Consider the following 16,505-nt stretch of genomic DNA (forward strand, 5'->3'; position numbering starts at 1 on the left):
TCCTGCCTCTATCTTATCTATTCCTTTCATAATTTTATGTTTCTATAAGATCCCCTCTCATTCTTCTGAATTCCAGTGAGTATAGTCCCAGGTGACTCAATCTCTCCTCATAGGCTACCCGGTGAATCAACCTGGTGAACCTGCACAGCCTCCAAAGCCAGTATATCCTTCCTCAAGTAAGGAGACCAGAACTGCACGTAGTACTCCAGGTGTGGCCTTACCAATTGCCGCATAACCTCCCTGCTCTTAAATTCAATCCCTCTAGAAATGAAGGCCAACATTCCATTTGCCTTCTTGATAACCTGTTGCACCTGCAAACCAACCTTTTGCAACTTGTTTATTCTTACTCTGTCCATTAACCAATCCTCAATGTACAACAGTATATTACCCTCAGTAGCATGCATTCTTATTTTATTCAAAAACTTATGAGTGACAGCTTATTGAAGACCTTCTGAAAGTCCAAATCTACCACATCAACAAGATTCCCTTATTTGTGCCAATTGCAATCTCAAGAAATTCCAACAGATTTGCCATGTACAATTTCTCTTTCATAGCTCCAATCCTTTTATTATTTTTCCTTACTTATAGATTCCAGCATTTTCCCTGTTACTGACTTCAGACTAAATGATCATTTAGACTTAAATAGTGGGCTTACGTTTATCACCTTCCAATCTGTGGGAGCTATTCTAGGATCAATGGAACTTCTGAAGATGATAACCAGCACACCCACTATCACCACAGCCCATTGTTCAAAACCCTAAAACACACGTTTGGATCCTGGGGCTTTATCAGTATCCAGTCTCATTAATTTCTCTACATCTGCTGTTCTATTAATGAAAATTTCTTTGAGCTCCTTATTTGCTCTGGACCTCCAGTTCTCTGCTAGTTTTGGGAAGTTTTTGAGTTCCATGAAGGCAAATGCCAAATATTTTTCTAATTTCCCTGCCATGTCCTTATTCTCCAATATAATTTCTTCTGTCACAGTCTGTAAGGGACCAACATAATAAGAATCAGAATCAGATTTATTATCACTGACATATGACGTGAAATTTGTTGTTTTGCGACAGCAGTATAGTGCAAAGACATAAAAATCTATAAATTACAAAAATAAATAAATAGTGAAAAATAAAAAGGAATAATGAGGTAGTGTTCATGGGTTCATGGACCGTTCAGAAATCTGATGGCAGAGGGGAGGAATCTGTTCCTAAATCATTGAGTGTAGGTCTTCAGGCTCCTGTACCTCCTCCCCAATGGTAGTAATGAGAAGAGGGCATGTCCCGGATGGTGAGGGTCCTTAATGATGGATGCCACCTTCTTGAGGCACCACCTCTTGAAGATGTCCTCAGTGGTGGGAAGGGTTGTACCCGTGGTGGAGCTGGCTGTGTCTCTAACCCTCTGCAGCCTCTTGTGATCCTATGCATTGAAGGCTCCATACTAGGTTGTGATGTCAGAACTTTCTCCACTGTACATCTATAAAAAATTGTAAGAGTCTTTGATGACTTGCCAAATCTCCTCAAACTCCTAATGAAGTAGAGCCACTGGCGTGCCTTCTTCATGATTGCATCAATGTGTTTGGCCCAGGATAGATCCTCCGAGATGTTGAACCCCAGTAACTTGAAGTTGCTCACCCTTTCCACCACTAACCCCTCTATGCGGACTGGTCTGTGTTCTCCTGACTTTCTCTTCCTGAAGTCCACAATCAGTTCCTTGGTTTTGCTGACGCTGAGTGTGAGGTTGTTGTTGCAACACCACTCAACCAGTCAATTTATCTTACTCCTGTACGCCTCCTCATCGCCATCTGAGATACTGCTAAAAACATTGGTGACATCGGTGAATTTATAGATGGCATTTGAGCTGTGCTTAGCCACACAGTCGTGAGTGTAGAGAGAGTAGAGCAGTGGTCTAAGCACGCATCCTAAGGATGCATCACGTATCCTGAAAGCTTGAAAAGTCTTTTTATGTTTCTCACTAGATTATTCCCAAATTCTACTTTCCCTTTCTTTAACAATGGTTTTCCTTTCTTTGCTGAGATCTGAATTCTCACAATCCTTAGACTTACTGCTTTGCTTCAGCGACATTATTAGCCTTTTCTTTTGAATAAATGCTATCTTTAGCTTTTCTTGATAGCCAATCCATTCTTCCTGTGGGTAATTTTTTGCTTTAAAGGGGTATTTTACTTGTATTAATTCATTAAAAGTTAGCCATTGCTGGTTTACCTTTTAATGTGATTTCTTCTCTGCAACCTTCATAGTTTGTTTTATTCAGATTTAAGACCCTGGTTTCAGATTAGTCTCTGTATATGTTTGCAAAGTCATGCAACTTCAAATTGGCTTTGCTGTACTTCCCCTGCACACTCCTTTGTAAGTAGTTGTAAAAACCTTGTTGTGGGAATGAAGAATTAAGAAGGAAAGGAGATTGCTTGTTCTCCCTATGCCATAGAGCTTCCCCGGGTGTTCCAGTTTCCTCCTACATCCTAAAGACATGCTAGTTATTAGGTTAATTGACTACTATAAGTTTCCCCCAGTATATGTGGCTGATGGGGGTTATTAATAGAGTAATATGGTGTGAGAGAATAGCTTCCAGGGAAATAAATGGGGGAATGGGTTGTGCTGGGAGGGAATAGACTCAATGGGCCAAGTGGGCTCCTTCTATATTTTGAGGAAATATGGATTAAGGTAACAAGAGAAAATATTTAAGTCTATACATACCCTCTTTAGAGTGTTGTGCACAGACTTTGTTTTGTTACAAGGCAGTAATGCAATTCAGAATTCATGTTATTCTTTTATTTCTCTATATTCTCTCTCTCTAGATATATATATATATATATATACAAGAAAATACATTCTAAATATTATAATATAATAATTAATAGCTTATATAACATAATTCCAGTTAGTTAAAGGTATATTGTACTGGTATGAGTTGTACAGCATAGAAATGGGCTCTTTGCCCACCACGTCCATGCCAACCTTTTTGCTCACCTACACTGATCCCATTTGCCCACATTAGGACCACACACTTCTATGCCTTGCTTATTTAAGTGTCTGTCTAAATGCCTGATCCTCCACCTCCTCTGGCAGCACGTTCCAGATATCAGCCGCTCTCTGTGTATTAATGTCATTGAAAGTATTATCCCATGTTGTGCAGTTGCGTGGGCCTTTAGAATCAGCAGCTTTCCACTGATACCTAATAAATATTTCAACAATGGAAGATCTGGTAACCTCGTTATAGTTTTGTTTATTGAAAGTGACATTAATATAAAATACGACATAAATTAAAGTCAAATGTGGGATGTGTGGAATGCCAGACATTATACTTTGTTTATCTGTATCTCCTCTTGCATAACTGTATCTCATGTTTTATTCCTCTCCTTGCTTTATGGGTTATATTTTTGTGATTCTTCAATTCAACTTAAAATTATAAATCAATTCCTGGATGGTAATTTGGTCTTGTGTTCACAAAAGTACTAAAAGATGCAATCATATTACACAGTTACAGAAGATGCTGGCTCTGTTGTTAAAGTTGTAGCCTGAAAATGGATGATATTGTCACAGAAAGGAATACACGATAAAGGCATCAAAAAACAAAACCTAGTGCACTCTGCCTTCCTTCATCATGACTTGCAGCTCTCTGAATTTGATTGAACCAAGTTCAAAAAATCCACATCCTCCTCATATCCAAAAAAAAGGCTAAATATTGTTCGCGGTTCTGTGCAGCACACTTTGGAGATATGTCCAGGCTTTGGAGATAGCACTGAGAAGGTTTACCAAGACAATGCCAGGCTGAGGAACTTCAGCTATGTGAAGAACCTGGGATTGTTCTCGGTGTGCAAAGGCTCAGGGGTGACCTAATTGAGATGGTCAATGTTACGTGAGACTTTGCCAGAACAAGAAGAGCGAAACAGTTTCCTTCCTTCAATAACCAAAGGTCATGGGTTACAAATAATTGGGGAAATAAGGAAAAATCATTTAACACAGAGGCTGTTGTGGTCTGAAATGCTTTACCTGAAAACATGGTACAGTATTTTTATGTAAGATGTTTTTGCTATCCATGTAACTAAAAGAAAATCTAATTGGACTCATCTATTTTTCCTTCAACATAGTCACAGGTGGATCCAAAACATTTTAAAATTAAACTTTGCTGTAGCAGAAACATTTTAGGCAACATAATTATTTAAGAAGAGCTCGGGCATGGACTTTACCGCTGTCCTCATGTTGCATGTTAAAATATCTGCTGGCTTGCAGTTTTAAAATTCCTAGCTAGGCTGAAGTGAAATACCACAGCAGTGTTTCAGTGGCATTTAGACAGGCACATGAACAGGCAGGGAGTGGAGGGATGCAGACCATGCGCAGGCAGGTGGGACTAGTTTGGGATTGGCATCATGGTTGGCACAGACGTCGTGGGCCAAAGGGCCTTTTCCTGTGCTGTGCTGTCCTATGTTCTATAAAACAAAGAAGGCTATTTTTACTTAATTTTGGGCCAAGTGTTAAAGCTATTTCTGCACAGAGCTTCTTACACTGATTTGGTGCTTAATTCTCTGATCAGGATAATTGTACTGTGATTTTTGTTCTGACACTTTTAGAACAACTTTCATAATCAAAATGATGAAGGGAATGCCCCTAGTTCCTCATTTCTGCTTTCTTCCTTTTTTTGAATCTCTCAACCTTTCTGGATAGGGGTGGGGGCATCGTTCCTCTTTGCTCCTCTCTGTCACCTAACCATGCCATTACTCATTTCTCCCTTCAGGTATCTTGTCAGGAACCTCCTCCAACCCCCTGCCACCCACCTCAATACTTTTCCTAACTCAGATCTTGTCTTCCTGGTAGTTTGTTGACAAACCAAAAGAGGCCAAGTGATACTGTCACTGATAATTGGATTGGAATGGAGGGAACCAAGTTCAGGTAGTCCCAATGATTTGTCCAGTGGAAGAGAGCGATTAGAGGAAAGTGGCGAAAGTCAATCGAGTTAAAGTTCGCTGAGACATTAGCAAGTACAAGGATGGCTTTTCCAACATGGTGATCATCATCCACATATCCAAGGTGTCACATAGGTTGGTTTGTTTCCCTGTTGCTTTACTTTCGCATTCCTCCCTGAAACTACAGCTTCTTCCGTCCTCCCACTCTTGCTTTGAACTTCCATCTTTCTTTCATTTCTAACCTATGCCCTTTCTGAGTTAAGTGACAGAATTGGTTTTGAAAGAATGTAGACCCACTATTAGCTGGTACTAAATACAGTAATCATAACTGACAGCAATGCACAGCCTTGATCTATTGCCATGGTTGTTTAACTGTAGTTACCGTTTTTGCAATAAACATGACCTGCTTTCCTTACTGCTTCGACTGTTTTGTTACCAAATGTCATTTTATTACATAACTATTAACAGCTAATTACTGCAGAAGTATTTTTATAACTGATTTCTTTGTTGTTATCAAGGGACCATATTCATAGAAGACATTCCCAAATGTATTATAGAAAAGATAAAAAATATGAAAGTATAATAAATTTAATTTGAAATGTAAATTTCATCTTCTGAAGAGACATCTATATTTTCAAACTACTTCATCATCATACATATTTTCATTTGGACATTTTATTACAATTTTTTGTTTTGTTACCAAATATATGGACATTTGGTGTATTTTTTTAACTTAAGCATGCTATTTCATCTCTTCAAGATGTTTTAGTAATGAACCGGTGTTTGTATAAAACATTTCTTCTGTAGGATGATTACAAATTAATATATCATTGACACAAAATATATATTGTAGAAAACAGTAGTAATGTTAGATTTTTGTCATAATGTGAATCCATGAGCCTACAACACAATTAATTGAGCACTCGGATCTCTACAGGGTGGGTAAGCTAAAGAAGAGCATTAACATTCCGATAATTAATCCAAATTTTTTTACCAATGAGGTAAGAGTGGAAGAACAGAAGCTTATTTTTTAAGAAGGAAGTACTTTGGTGGTTTTTCAAAAGTAACTTACCATTTATTATCAAATGTGTATTATTATTTTGCATTTCCAGATTGTATGAAGAAATGGCTTCAGGGATATTTGTGTTCATATAATTGGCTATATATTGCAAACAGCTTTCAGAACCATCTTGGTCTGTTCTACTTAGCCAGACTCTTGTATGGTGCTAAAGTGAAAAATTTAACATGTGCGAATACCTTGGTAGCATAGCAGTCACTTAACTGCTGTGGTTTATCAATTGATGTTCTGGAGAAGTTGCTGTGAAAACCAAGCAGAATGGATTTTTTGTCATATTTCTGCTTTTGTTGGAAGGAATGGAAGAGCAGCTTTGTGAGCACAATGAAGCAATGATGGAAAGTGATGATGGGATTCTAGGTGATGATATCTCTGAGATTACATGGTGAGTTGCTGTAATTTCACTGAACTATGTGGAAAGGGTTTCAAATGTAAACAAAGGCAGCAAAATGGAGTTGATCTACACGAGCCATGATTTCATAGAATCGTACAGCACAGAAGTGGGCCCTTCAGCCCTTCTCGTCCATGCTGACCATGATGCCCATGATGCCCATCCACTTTAATCCCATTCACCTGTACTGGGTCCATATCCATCCATGCCTTTCCTATCCAAGTACCTGTCCAAATCCTTTTAAACATTGTCATTATATCTGCCTCTAGCACCTGCTCTGGCAGCTTGTTCCATATACCCACCACCCTCTGTGTGAAAAACCTGCCACCCCAGGTCCCCTTTAAATTTCTCCCCACTTAGTCATTGGGCATATTCAAGACAGAGATTGATACCTTTTTGGATATTAAGGGAATCGTGAGATATGGGGTTACTGCAGGCAAGTGGTGTTGGGATCTTACTGGTACAGCAGGCATAAGGTGACAAATGACCTACTCCTATTTCTTATGTTTTAATGGCTTCTGAAATTCATTTCATTTCTTTTTTTGAGAGGTGGTTAATGCTGCCACAAGTTTCTCACCAGAGAGCACACATTGATTGAAAGATTATTCTTGGTGCAGATGAGCAAATGTAAGTTGCTTATTTTCTTCATTCAGCTGAGAGGATGAATTCAAAAGGAAAACAGTGTTGAAGAAAATTATTTTGTCTGTTTAGCTCGTCTTTTCATAGAAAGCTACCATTAACTTTCATTTTACTTATTTGATCATGGATTGCGCACGTTACTGGCACTGCAGTCATTTATTGTCCAATTCTCATTGCACCTGAGCTCCTGAACTGAGAAGGCAGTTAAGAATCATTTATATTGACGAGTCTGGAGTCACATATAGACCACCAGGGAACAATAGTAGATTTCCTTTCCTGAAGTCCATTAGTGAACCAGATGGATTTTTATACAATCTGGTAGTTAGTTGTTGGGATTCCCAGATTTATTTATTTAATTAAATTAAATTCCTACAGCAGGCATGGTGGGATTCAAACTCATGTCTCTGGATCAGTGGTCCACAGCTCTGTCTGCTAGAACAGTGTATTGGTATTGGTTTATTATTGTCACTTGTACCGAGGTACAGTGAAAAGCTTGTCTTACAAACTGATCGTACAGGTCAATTCATTACACAGTGCAGTTACATTGAGTTAGTACAGAGTCCATTGATGTAGTGCAGGTAAAAGCAATAACAGTACAGAGTAAAGTGTCACAGCTACAGAGAAAGTGTAGTGCAATAAGGTGCAAGGTCTCAACAAGGTATATCGTGAGGTCATAGTCCATTTCTTTGTGTAAGGGAACTGTTCAATAGTCTTATCACAGTGGGGTAGAAGCTGTCCTTAAGTCTGGTGGTACGTGCCCTCAGGCACCAGTATCTTCTACCCGATGGAAGAGGAGAGAAGAGAGAATGTCCCGGGTGGGTGGGGTTTTTGATTATGCTGGATGCTACACCAAGACAACGAGAGGTAAAGACAGAGTCCAAGGAGGGGAGACTGGTTTCCATGATGTGCTGGGCTGTGTCCACAACTCTCTGCAGTTTCTTGCGGTCCTGGGCAAGGCACTTGCCGTACCAAGCTGTGATACATCCAGATAGGATGCTTTCTATGGTGACTTAACCACCATACTGCCATACACCTCCCTTGAAGCATCCCGCTCTACCTTACTCCAGCATTTTCACCGTTAACCTATTCTAAAAGATCATTTCAAGGTATTAATTGTGAAGAAGATTCCCCCACCCACCAATTCCAACAACAGCTGTACATTTTTGTTAGCTTATATCTGTGTCCACACATTCTGTAAGTCTGAGGAAAAATTAAATATTTTTGCCCATAAATATTTTTGAATCCTTTATTGCAGATAGAATTACACATAATATAGTACATAATAGAACATAGAACAATTACAGCACAATTCAGGCCTTTTGGCCCACAAAGCTGTGCCGAACATGTCCCTACCCTAGAAATTACTAGGCTTACCCATAGCCCTCTATTTTACTCAGCTCCATATACCTATCTAACAGTCTCTTGAAAGATCCTATCGTATCAGCCTCCACCACCATCTCCAGCAGCCCATTCCACGCACTCACCACTCTCTGAGTAAAAACTTACCCTGACATCTCCTCTATATCTACTCCCCAACACCTTAAGCCTATGTCCTCTTGTGGCCACCAATTCAGCCCTGGGGAAAAGCCTCTGACTATCTACCCGATCAATACCTCTCATCATCTTATACACCTCTATCAGGTCCCCCCTCATCGTCCGTCTCTCCAAGGAGAAAAGGCCGAGTTCCCTCAACCTGCTTTCATAAGGCATGCTCTGCATCCCAGGCAGCATCCTTGTAAATCTCCTCTGCACCCTCTCTATGGCTTCCACATCTTTCCTGTAGTGAGGCGACCAGAACTGAGCACAGTACTCCAAGTGGGGTCTGACCAGGGACCTATATAGCTGCAACATTACCTCCTGGCTCCTAAATTCAATTCCCCAATTGATGAAGGACAATACACCATATACTCTGAAACAATTATTTTGACATAGATAGAATATATATTACAGTCTTTTCAGGTGTTTAAATTCCTTTTGAATAATTTCTTGGCATTTTCAACTTTAATGTTATTTTGTGTAACTTAGCCAGATTGACTAGGTGGAAAAAAGACTGGCCTGAGAATATTACTATAGGTGCCAGTGTGCTTGTGTAGTTATGCAACATCTATAATTCCAATCTGTGAATAGTTATTACATCTATGAGAGATAAAGTTGTCTAAAGCCCTTTGTGGGAATGCTTTAAGTGATGAATTTTTACTGATAATGTCAGTGACAAGTTAGTCCAAAGATAGCAAAGATACTAAGCTGGTAGAGACTATCATGATGTTTCACCATGTAAGAAGTTAGTAAATATATTTTAAGTGTCAATTCTATAGTGTGAGTTAATGCAAGAGAAGTGACTGCTGTTTTGATATTTTGAGAATGAAAGGGTTGCAATTACTGACATATTATTCATGCTGCGTATCGGTTATTTGCCCATTTATTTTTAAAACTATCAGTCTATAGTCCTCTGACTTAATCCGACATCCATCCATCAAGTGTTGCCAAGAGATACGTTCCAGTGGAGTGAAGAGGGTGGTCTGTTTGACTCCTTGTTATCATTACATTAATCTAGAAATAATCTCATTCTGGTTCACTGTGGAAATTAAACCTTTGTTATTACTTTTCTTTGAGTGACATGGATATCACTAGCGAGGGCAGATTTTATTACCCACCCCTCATTGTCACTGACAAGATGATGGCGAGCCACCCACTTGAACCACTGCAGTCCTTCTGATGAAGGTGCTCCTTTAGATGGGAAGGAGTCCCAGCAACAATGAAGGAATGGTGTTATATTTCCAAAATCAGGCTGGTGTGTAGCTTGAAGGGGACCCTACTGATACTGTTGTTCTCATGCAGTTGCTGCCATACAGTGGTGATATTAAACCCAGAGAGACATAGTGTAAAACCTCCAAGTGTACATTTACCTGAAATAGTGTCCATAATTAACCTTTCCTCTTCCAGCCATGTACCATTATTATACTATGACTTCCAGAGATTTCAGGGCAGGAAAATGATCTTATAGAAAGGGAGAAAGAAAGGAAAGATTTAGGAAGCAAATTCCAGAGCTTGGTGTCTAAGTCCCTGAAGGCAGGGCCATCAGAGATAGGGTGACTAAAATTATGAATGAGCAATAGGCCAGAACTGAAGTGAGCTTTAAAATAGAGACTTCCTTGTTGACAAAGGGAAGCAAGAGTAGTCCCGGGTTCTTGGGCCCTAGTAACCTGAGGACCACAGGTTTCTTTTTTGCTGATGTGATGTTAGACACTTTTTCTACCACTACTTATAAGACTGGCAGCTGTGACCTCCTGCCATGCTTACACATCTAATTGATTTCATTAACATTGGGTTTGGATCTAGTATGTTTAACTGAGATCCATGAGTTAAAATAGTTCCTCTCAAGGGACAATTGAAGTTTTTAGTTACTTAGCATCATACAGCACAGAAAGAGGCCCTTTGGCTCAACTGGTCAACTAGCCCAGGAAATTATAGACCGGTGAGTCTTACCTCAGTGGTTGGTAAACTGATGGAGAAGATCCTGAGAGGCAGGATTTATGAACATTTGGAGAGGTATAATATCATGGTGGGCCGAAGGGCCTGTTTTGTGCTGTATGGTTCTATAATATGATTAGGAATAGTCAGCATGGCTTTGTCAAGGGCTGGTCCTGCCTTATGAGCCTGATTGAATTTTTTGAGGATGTGACTAAACACATCAATGAAGAGAGAGCAGTAGATGTAGTGTATATAGATTTCAGCAAGGCATTTGACAAGGTACCCCATGCAAGGCTTATTGAGAAAGTAAGGAGGCATGGGATCCAAGGGGACATTGCAATGAGGATCCAGAACTGGCTGACCCACAGAAGGCAAAGAGTGGTTGTTGAAGGGTTGTGTTTTGCATGGAGGTCGGTGACCAGTGATGTACCTCAGGGATCTGTCATGGGACCCTTACCCTTTGTGATTTTTATAAACAACCTGGATGAAGAATTGGAGGGATGGGTTAGTAAGTTTGCAGATGACACAAAGGCTGGATGTGTAGTGGATAGTATGGAGGGCTGTCAGAGGTTACAGCGAGACATAGATAGGATGCAAAGTTGAACAGAGAAGTGCCAGATGCAGTTCAACCCAGATAAGTGTGAAGTGGTTCACTTTGGTAGGTCAAATATGATAGCAGAGTATAGTCTTAATGGTAGGAGTCTTGGCAGTGTGGAGGATCAGAGGGATCTTGGGGTCCAAGTCCATAGGACACTCAAAGCGGCTGCGCAGGTTGACTCTGTGGTTAAGAAGGCATATGGTGTATTGTCCTTCATCAATCGGGGAATCGAATTTAGGAGCCGAGAGGTATTGTTGCAGCTATATAGGACCCTGATCAGACCCCACGGAGTACTGTGCTCAGTTCTGGTTGCCTCACTACAGGAAGGATGTGGAGGCCATAGAGAGGATGCAGAGGAGATTTACAAGGATGCTGCCTGGATTGCAGGGCATGTCTTATGAAAGCAGGTTGAGAGAACTCGGCCTTTTCTCCTTGGAGCGACGGAGGATGAGGGGGGACCTGATAGAGGTGTATAAGATGATGAGAGGCATTGATCGGGTAGATAGTCAGAGACTTTTCCCCAGGGCTGAAATGGTTGCCACAAGAGGACACAGGTTTAAGGTGTAGGGGAGTAGGTATAGAGGAGATGTCAGGGGTAAGTTTTTTACTCAGAGAGTGGTGAGTGTGTGGAATGGGCTGCCGGCAATGGTGGTCAAAGCGGAAACGATAGGGTCTTTTAAGAAACTTTTGGATAGGTACATGGAGCTGAGAAAAATAGAGGGCTATAGGTAAGCCTAGTAATTTCTGAGGTAGGGACATGCTCGGCACAGCTTTGTGGGCTGAAGGGCCTGAATTGTGCTGTAGGTTTTCTATGTTCTATGGTCCATGCCAACCAAGATTCCCATCTAAGCTAATTTGATATATTATACTGCCAAATGTATAAGTTAATGGCAAAATTGGCACATTTTGTCTTGATTGAAATTTAATAGACATTATGTTCTTTTAAGGGAGGAAAGTGAAGAGGAAGTTGATTCTTCTCATAAAAAAAGGTTGAGTTACTCTGAGAAGGCACAGATGCGAAAATGCCAGAGAATTCAGCGGGAGCTCGAGTTTCTCCTTCAGGAAAAAGATTTGGAAGTCCAAAAAATAAGGTATTTTACAGTTTCAGTGGTACTGAGTGTTCTAGGAAATGGATATCTTTGGGATTGGAGAGAAAGTTGGTATAGATGTCTATGTATGAATATAATTCATGGTGAGGGTTTTTCCTCATACATTTCAAGTTAGAATACGACAGTGTAAGGGAGCTCCATAATACATCAACTTTTAACTCTCTGAATTGAAAATAGTTGATGGTCACCTTGATGTATTTCATTTCTTTCACCTTAAAAAAAGATCCAGGCTGTTAGATTTCAGGATATATGACTGATGGTTAAGCTACATTACCTTTTAGCCGTCTACATATTGAAGAAAGAACATGTGATTCAAATTGGTGAAAGAAACCCGTGTAATGTAACTGATCTCTTTCTTTGAGAAGTAAATTTCGCTCAGCACAGTCATTGTATTTTTCATGCTTTTGTCACTTATATTATTACCTTCATACTAAAGTTTCATTTACAGGGTTGTACAGTTGAACTGTTTACCTTTTTCTGTTAATATGTCAAACGCGAAGTCTGCTTCCTGTAAAAAAAACTTTTCCTCAGAAGCAATTTGTGAATTTATGGGAAGATACGGGAGAACTCTGTCCCCAGCTGCGCCCAACGCAGAGTGCCATCAACAAATCACTCCACTGAGCTGTCCACTATCAGAGAGTAAGCTGAGGGTTCCATAGGCCAGACAAACCTATTGACAGTTTGACCTTAAAAACTAACCTTGTTCAAGATAATCAAGATTCTACATTAGTTTCTACTATGGATGAAAATGGCATACTCTGCAAGTGGTGAGGTCTCTTGCGGAGGACTGGCTGCTCACTGCTGTAACACAGTGATGAATACTATAATACGCTGACACTACCCATGCCAATATGAGGTCCAGTAAAAAGACAATGAACTTGCTGTGGGTGAGGAAGTATTGCAGCTTGCGAGCTCATGGCAGGTCAGCATGCTTGTGCTGCATTGATACCAAAAAAAGGTTGAAAGGGATTAAGACAAATGCCTTTCAAGCCTCACAGACAAGAAAAAAAGATTGTAGGATGCAGAATTTATTGAAGTGCACTTGTAAATCACCTGTTAGTTGAAAAGCAGTGTCATCTAATGCCTCACTTTATTCCATCTGGTGAGGTCAGAGAGTTTTTTCTGGCGTTGACTCCATGTGCAACAGAAACTACGGCTGGAGTTGCTTCCTTTGCCATCTTCTACAATGCATCATATACTCCTGTTTTTGAGCCATTTTTCTCCTGTTGCAAAGATTAGCATGATTCTTCACCTCTCCATTGCAGCAGCATTTATGTGTATTCGTTATCTTCATCAAGCTGCTGTCATCCTGTCCTATCAGAGCAGACCAGAAACTTATTAAGGGATTGAATTTTAAAATCAGCATATAGTGTTTAAATCCATGGCAAACTTCATCTGTTAACACTTTGAAAGAATTTTGTGTTAAGCTTTCAAGCAATTTCAGATTTTATAGTGAGCTTTGCTGTGTTAAAATGGACCCACTCACAATAACACTGGTTCACTTAGTTGTAGTTGTTCTGACAGAAGTACTCTGGACTTTGCTTTTTCAATGACCCCTTAATCGGTTTCTTACCGTTAACATGCTAGACATGCTTGAATTTTGTGTGACCTACATACCTCCAAGAAGTTTAGGCATGGCGTTTTACCTGGGACACATGCTACTGGCACACTTCAGGTGTAATGCACCTAAATTTAGCTCGCCCAAGAAAATCGATCACATGGTCTTTCATAAAGTAATTATTGGGAAAACGGATCACTTGTAGGTATGACCTCTACGGGTATAATATAGACAAGATCAGTCCTGATGGGAATCTAAGCTGCTGGCCAGGAACCAAGCCATTTGGGTCAGACTCCTGTGTTGTTCTATGTTTGAAATCAGGAGCATGAAATCAGGATAAATGGAAGACAGGTATTCACCCAGAGGTGCTCAACTCCTGCCAGTACTGAGGTTAAAATTGAAGTCTTATTACAAAGCATCATTTTTGGTATGGTAAAGGATTATGGAATGAAGCTAATGGTTCTCCCTCTTCACTGATCTTAATTATATTTATTTTTTGTTAACTAAAATGCGATAAAGCGTTTCCCATGAGTGAAGTCTAAAGCCCAATGGCTAAAATTCTTTCACCTTCACATCTCTCATCCTTTATTTCTGAAACTCTTTACATGATGGATACTGCCTGTCATATCCAAGGATTTATTCACTTAGTGCTAAGGTCAAACAGACTGTACAGCAACTATTATGTAATGGGACTGCACAGGACCCATTCAGAAACTTATGCAACTCATTCAGATCAGGACAGGATCATCCATTTGAGTTTTTCCTTCTTGGGTAGTGCAAGATCTCTGCTTATTGTTGACAATCCATTAATGCTCTTATTGATGGAGGGTGGGTGAAGGAGAAGGGTTGACGAGGAGGTAATGGGCAAGTAAATATCTTCCGGAGCCCACAGACATGTGCTTGTGTTAACACGTATCACGTTAATGTCCATAAGGCAGAGCCTTGTCTCCAACATCTTGGACCTCTTTTCATTGGATCAAGCCCTCACTTCAAGCCCAGGAGGTAGCTGGTCAACAATGGCTACTTCAGATTTAATAAAGTTATGCATGGGCATCAGTATTCACCAAGGAGAAGGACATGGAGGACAGTGAGAACTGGGAAGCATGTTCTGATATTCTCGGACATGTTAATATTAAGGAGGAGGAGGTGTTGGGGCTTTTGAAGAACATTAAGGTGGATAAGTCCCCAGGGCCTGACGGGATCTTTCCCAGGTTAGTGAGAGAGGCAAGAGAGGAGATAGCTGAGGCTGTGACAGAGATCTTTGTATCTTCTTTAGCACAGGCAAAGTCCCAGAGGACTGCAGAATAGCCAGTGTTATTACACTGTTTAAGAAGGGCAGTAAAGACAAACCAGGAAATTATAGGCCAATGAACCTTACGTCAGCAATAGGGAAATTGTGGGAGAAGACTCTGTGGGATAGGATCTACCTGAGTCTGGAAAAGCATTGTCTTATTAGGGATAGACAGGATAGCTTTGTGTGGAGGAGGTCATGTCCTACAAACTTGATTGTGATTTGTGAGAAGATGATTGACGAGGGTAGGACAGTGGATGTTGTATACATGGACTTAAATAAAGCTTTCAACAAGATGCTACATGATAGGCTGATCCAGAAGATTAAGGCACATGGTATCCATGGAGACTTGGTAGATTGGATTCAAAATTGGCTTGGCCGTAGAAGACAGAGGGTAGTGGTGGAGGGGTGTTATTCTGACTGGAGGTCTGTGACCAGTGGTCTTCCACAAGGATTGGTGGGGCTAGGACCTCTGGGTTTGTGATATACAGTATGTAAATGACTTGGACAAAATGTAAGTGGGCTGATTGGTACGTTTACAGATGACACAAAAATTGGCAGAGTTGTGGAGAGTGAGGAAGGTTGTCAAAGGATTCAGCAGGATATCGATCAGTTGTAAATGCAGGCAAAGAAATGGCAGATGGAGGGGAAAGTGTACAGTAAATGGCAGGACCCTGAGGGACATGGATGTACTGAGAGATCTTGGGATGCAAGTCTATAGCTCCCTGAAAGTGGCAACACAAGTAGATTATGTGGCCTGTTCCTGTGCTGTACCTTTCTATGGCCTATATATGGATGAGGCAAAACAGATTTTCTAATCTGACCTTGAGGAAATCCTGGCCCATGTCCCAGAGAGAAGCAAACTGATCCTTCTGGATGACTGGCTGGAAGATTCAAGATTTCAAGATTTGCTTTATTGTCATTTCTCTGAGTATTTACATACACAAAAAAAACGAAATACTGTTTCTCACCAGCTCATATCAGTGCAACAAAAAGAACACTGATAAATATCTAAAATAGTCAATAAAACAGCTCTAAAACAAAACTAAAAACATATCAACACCACATATTCATATCTGTTAAAGTGCATTGATGTATTAAGAGCTTATTCAGCTCGATGAAGTTCAACATATCAGGTAACTAACTATCAAACTGTTTCTGTATTGATGTGGGTCTGTCCGTGTGTGTGGAGGAGAGCTTGTCGGTGGAAGGGGGAAGGGGACACAGTCCATTTATGATCCTGACTGCTAACAAGTAGATGAAAAGGCTATGTCAACTGAAAAACATGCATGCAATCGAATCTCAAGACCTCTGAACTAAGTTTTCTACCAGAATTGCTTGATCCATCCTGCCAATCTTCTCTTTGTCAGCACTGTTTCCACAGCTGACTTCATTCTGCAGACCCATGGGCCCAGTCAAACTCACAGATATTCAGACACATTGAAAATCTGTTCAAAA

General features: G+C 40.3%; 1 protein-coding gene across 1 annotated transcript in view; it reads left to right on the top strand.

The window, feature by feature from the left end:
• Window positions 1-6,289: 6,289 nt before the first annotated feature.
• The window catches only part of cfap74 (cilia and flagella associated protein 74), a 143,720-nt gene continuing 133,504 nt past the window's right edge, over window positions 6,290-16,505 (top strand). The window contains 2 exon segments of the mRNA XM_052039017.1: window positions 6,290-6,375; window positions 12,037-12,180. Of these exon segments, the coding sequence (XP_051894977.1) occupies window positions 6,290-6,375; window positions 12,037-12,180 (230 nt within the window).

Source organism: Pristis pectinata, chromosome 26 (genome assembly GCF_009764475.1).
Source record: "Pristis pectinata isolate sPriPec2 chromosome 26, sPriPec2.1.pri, whole genome shotgun sequence".
In the NCBI taxonomy this organism is placed as follows: Eukaryota; Metazoa; Chordata; class Chondrichthyes; order Rhinopristiformes; family Pristidae; genus Pristis; species Pristis pectinata.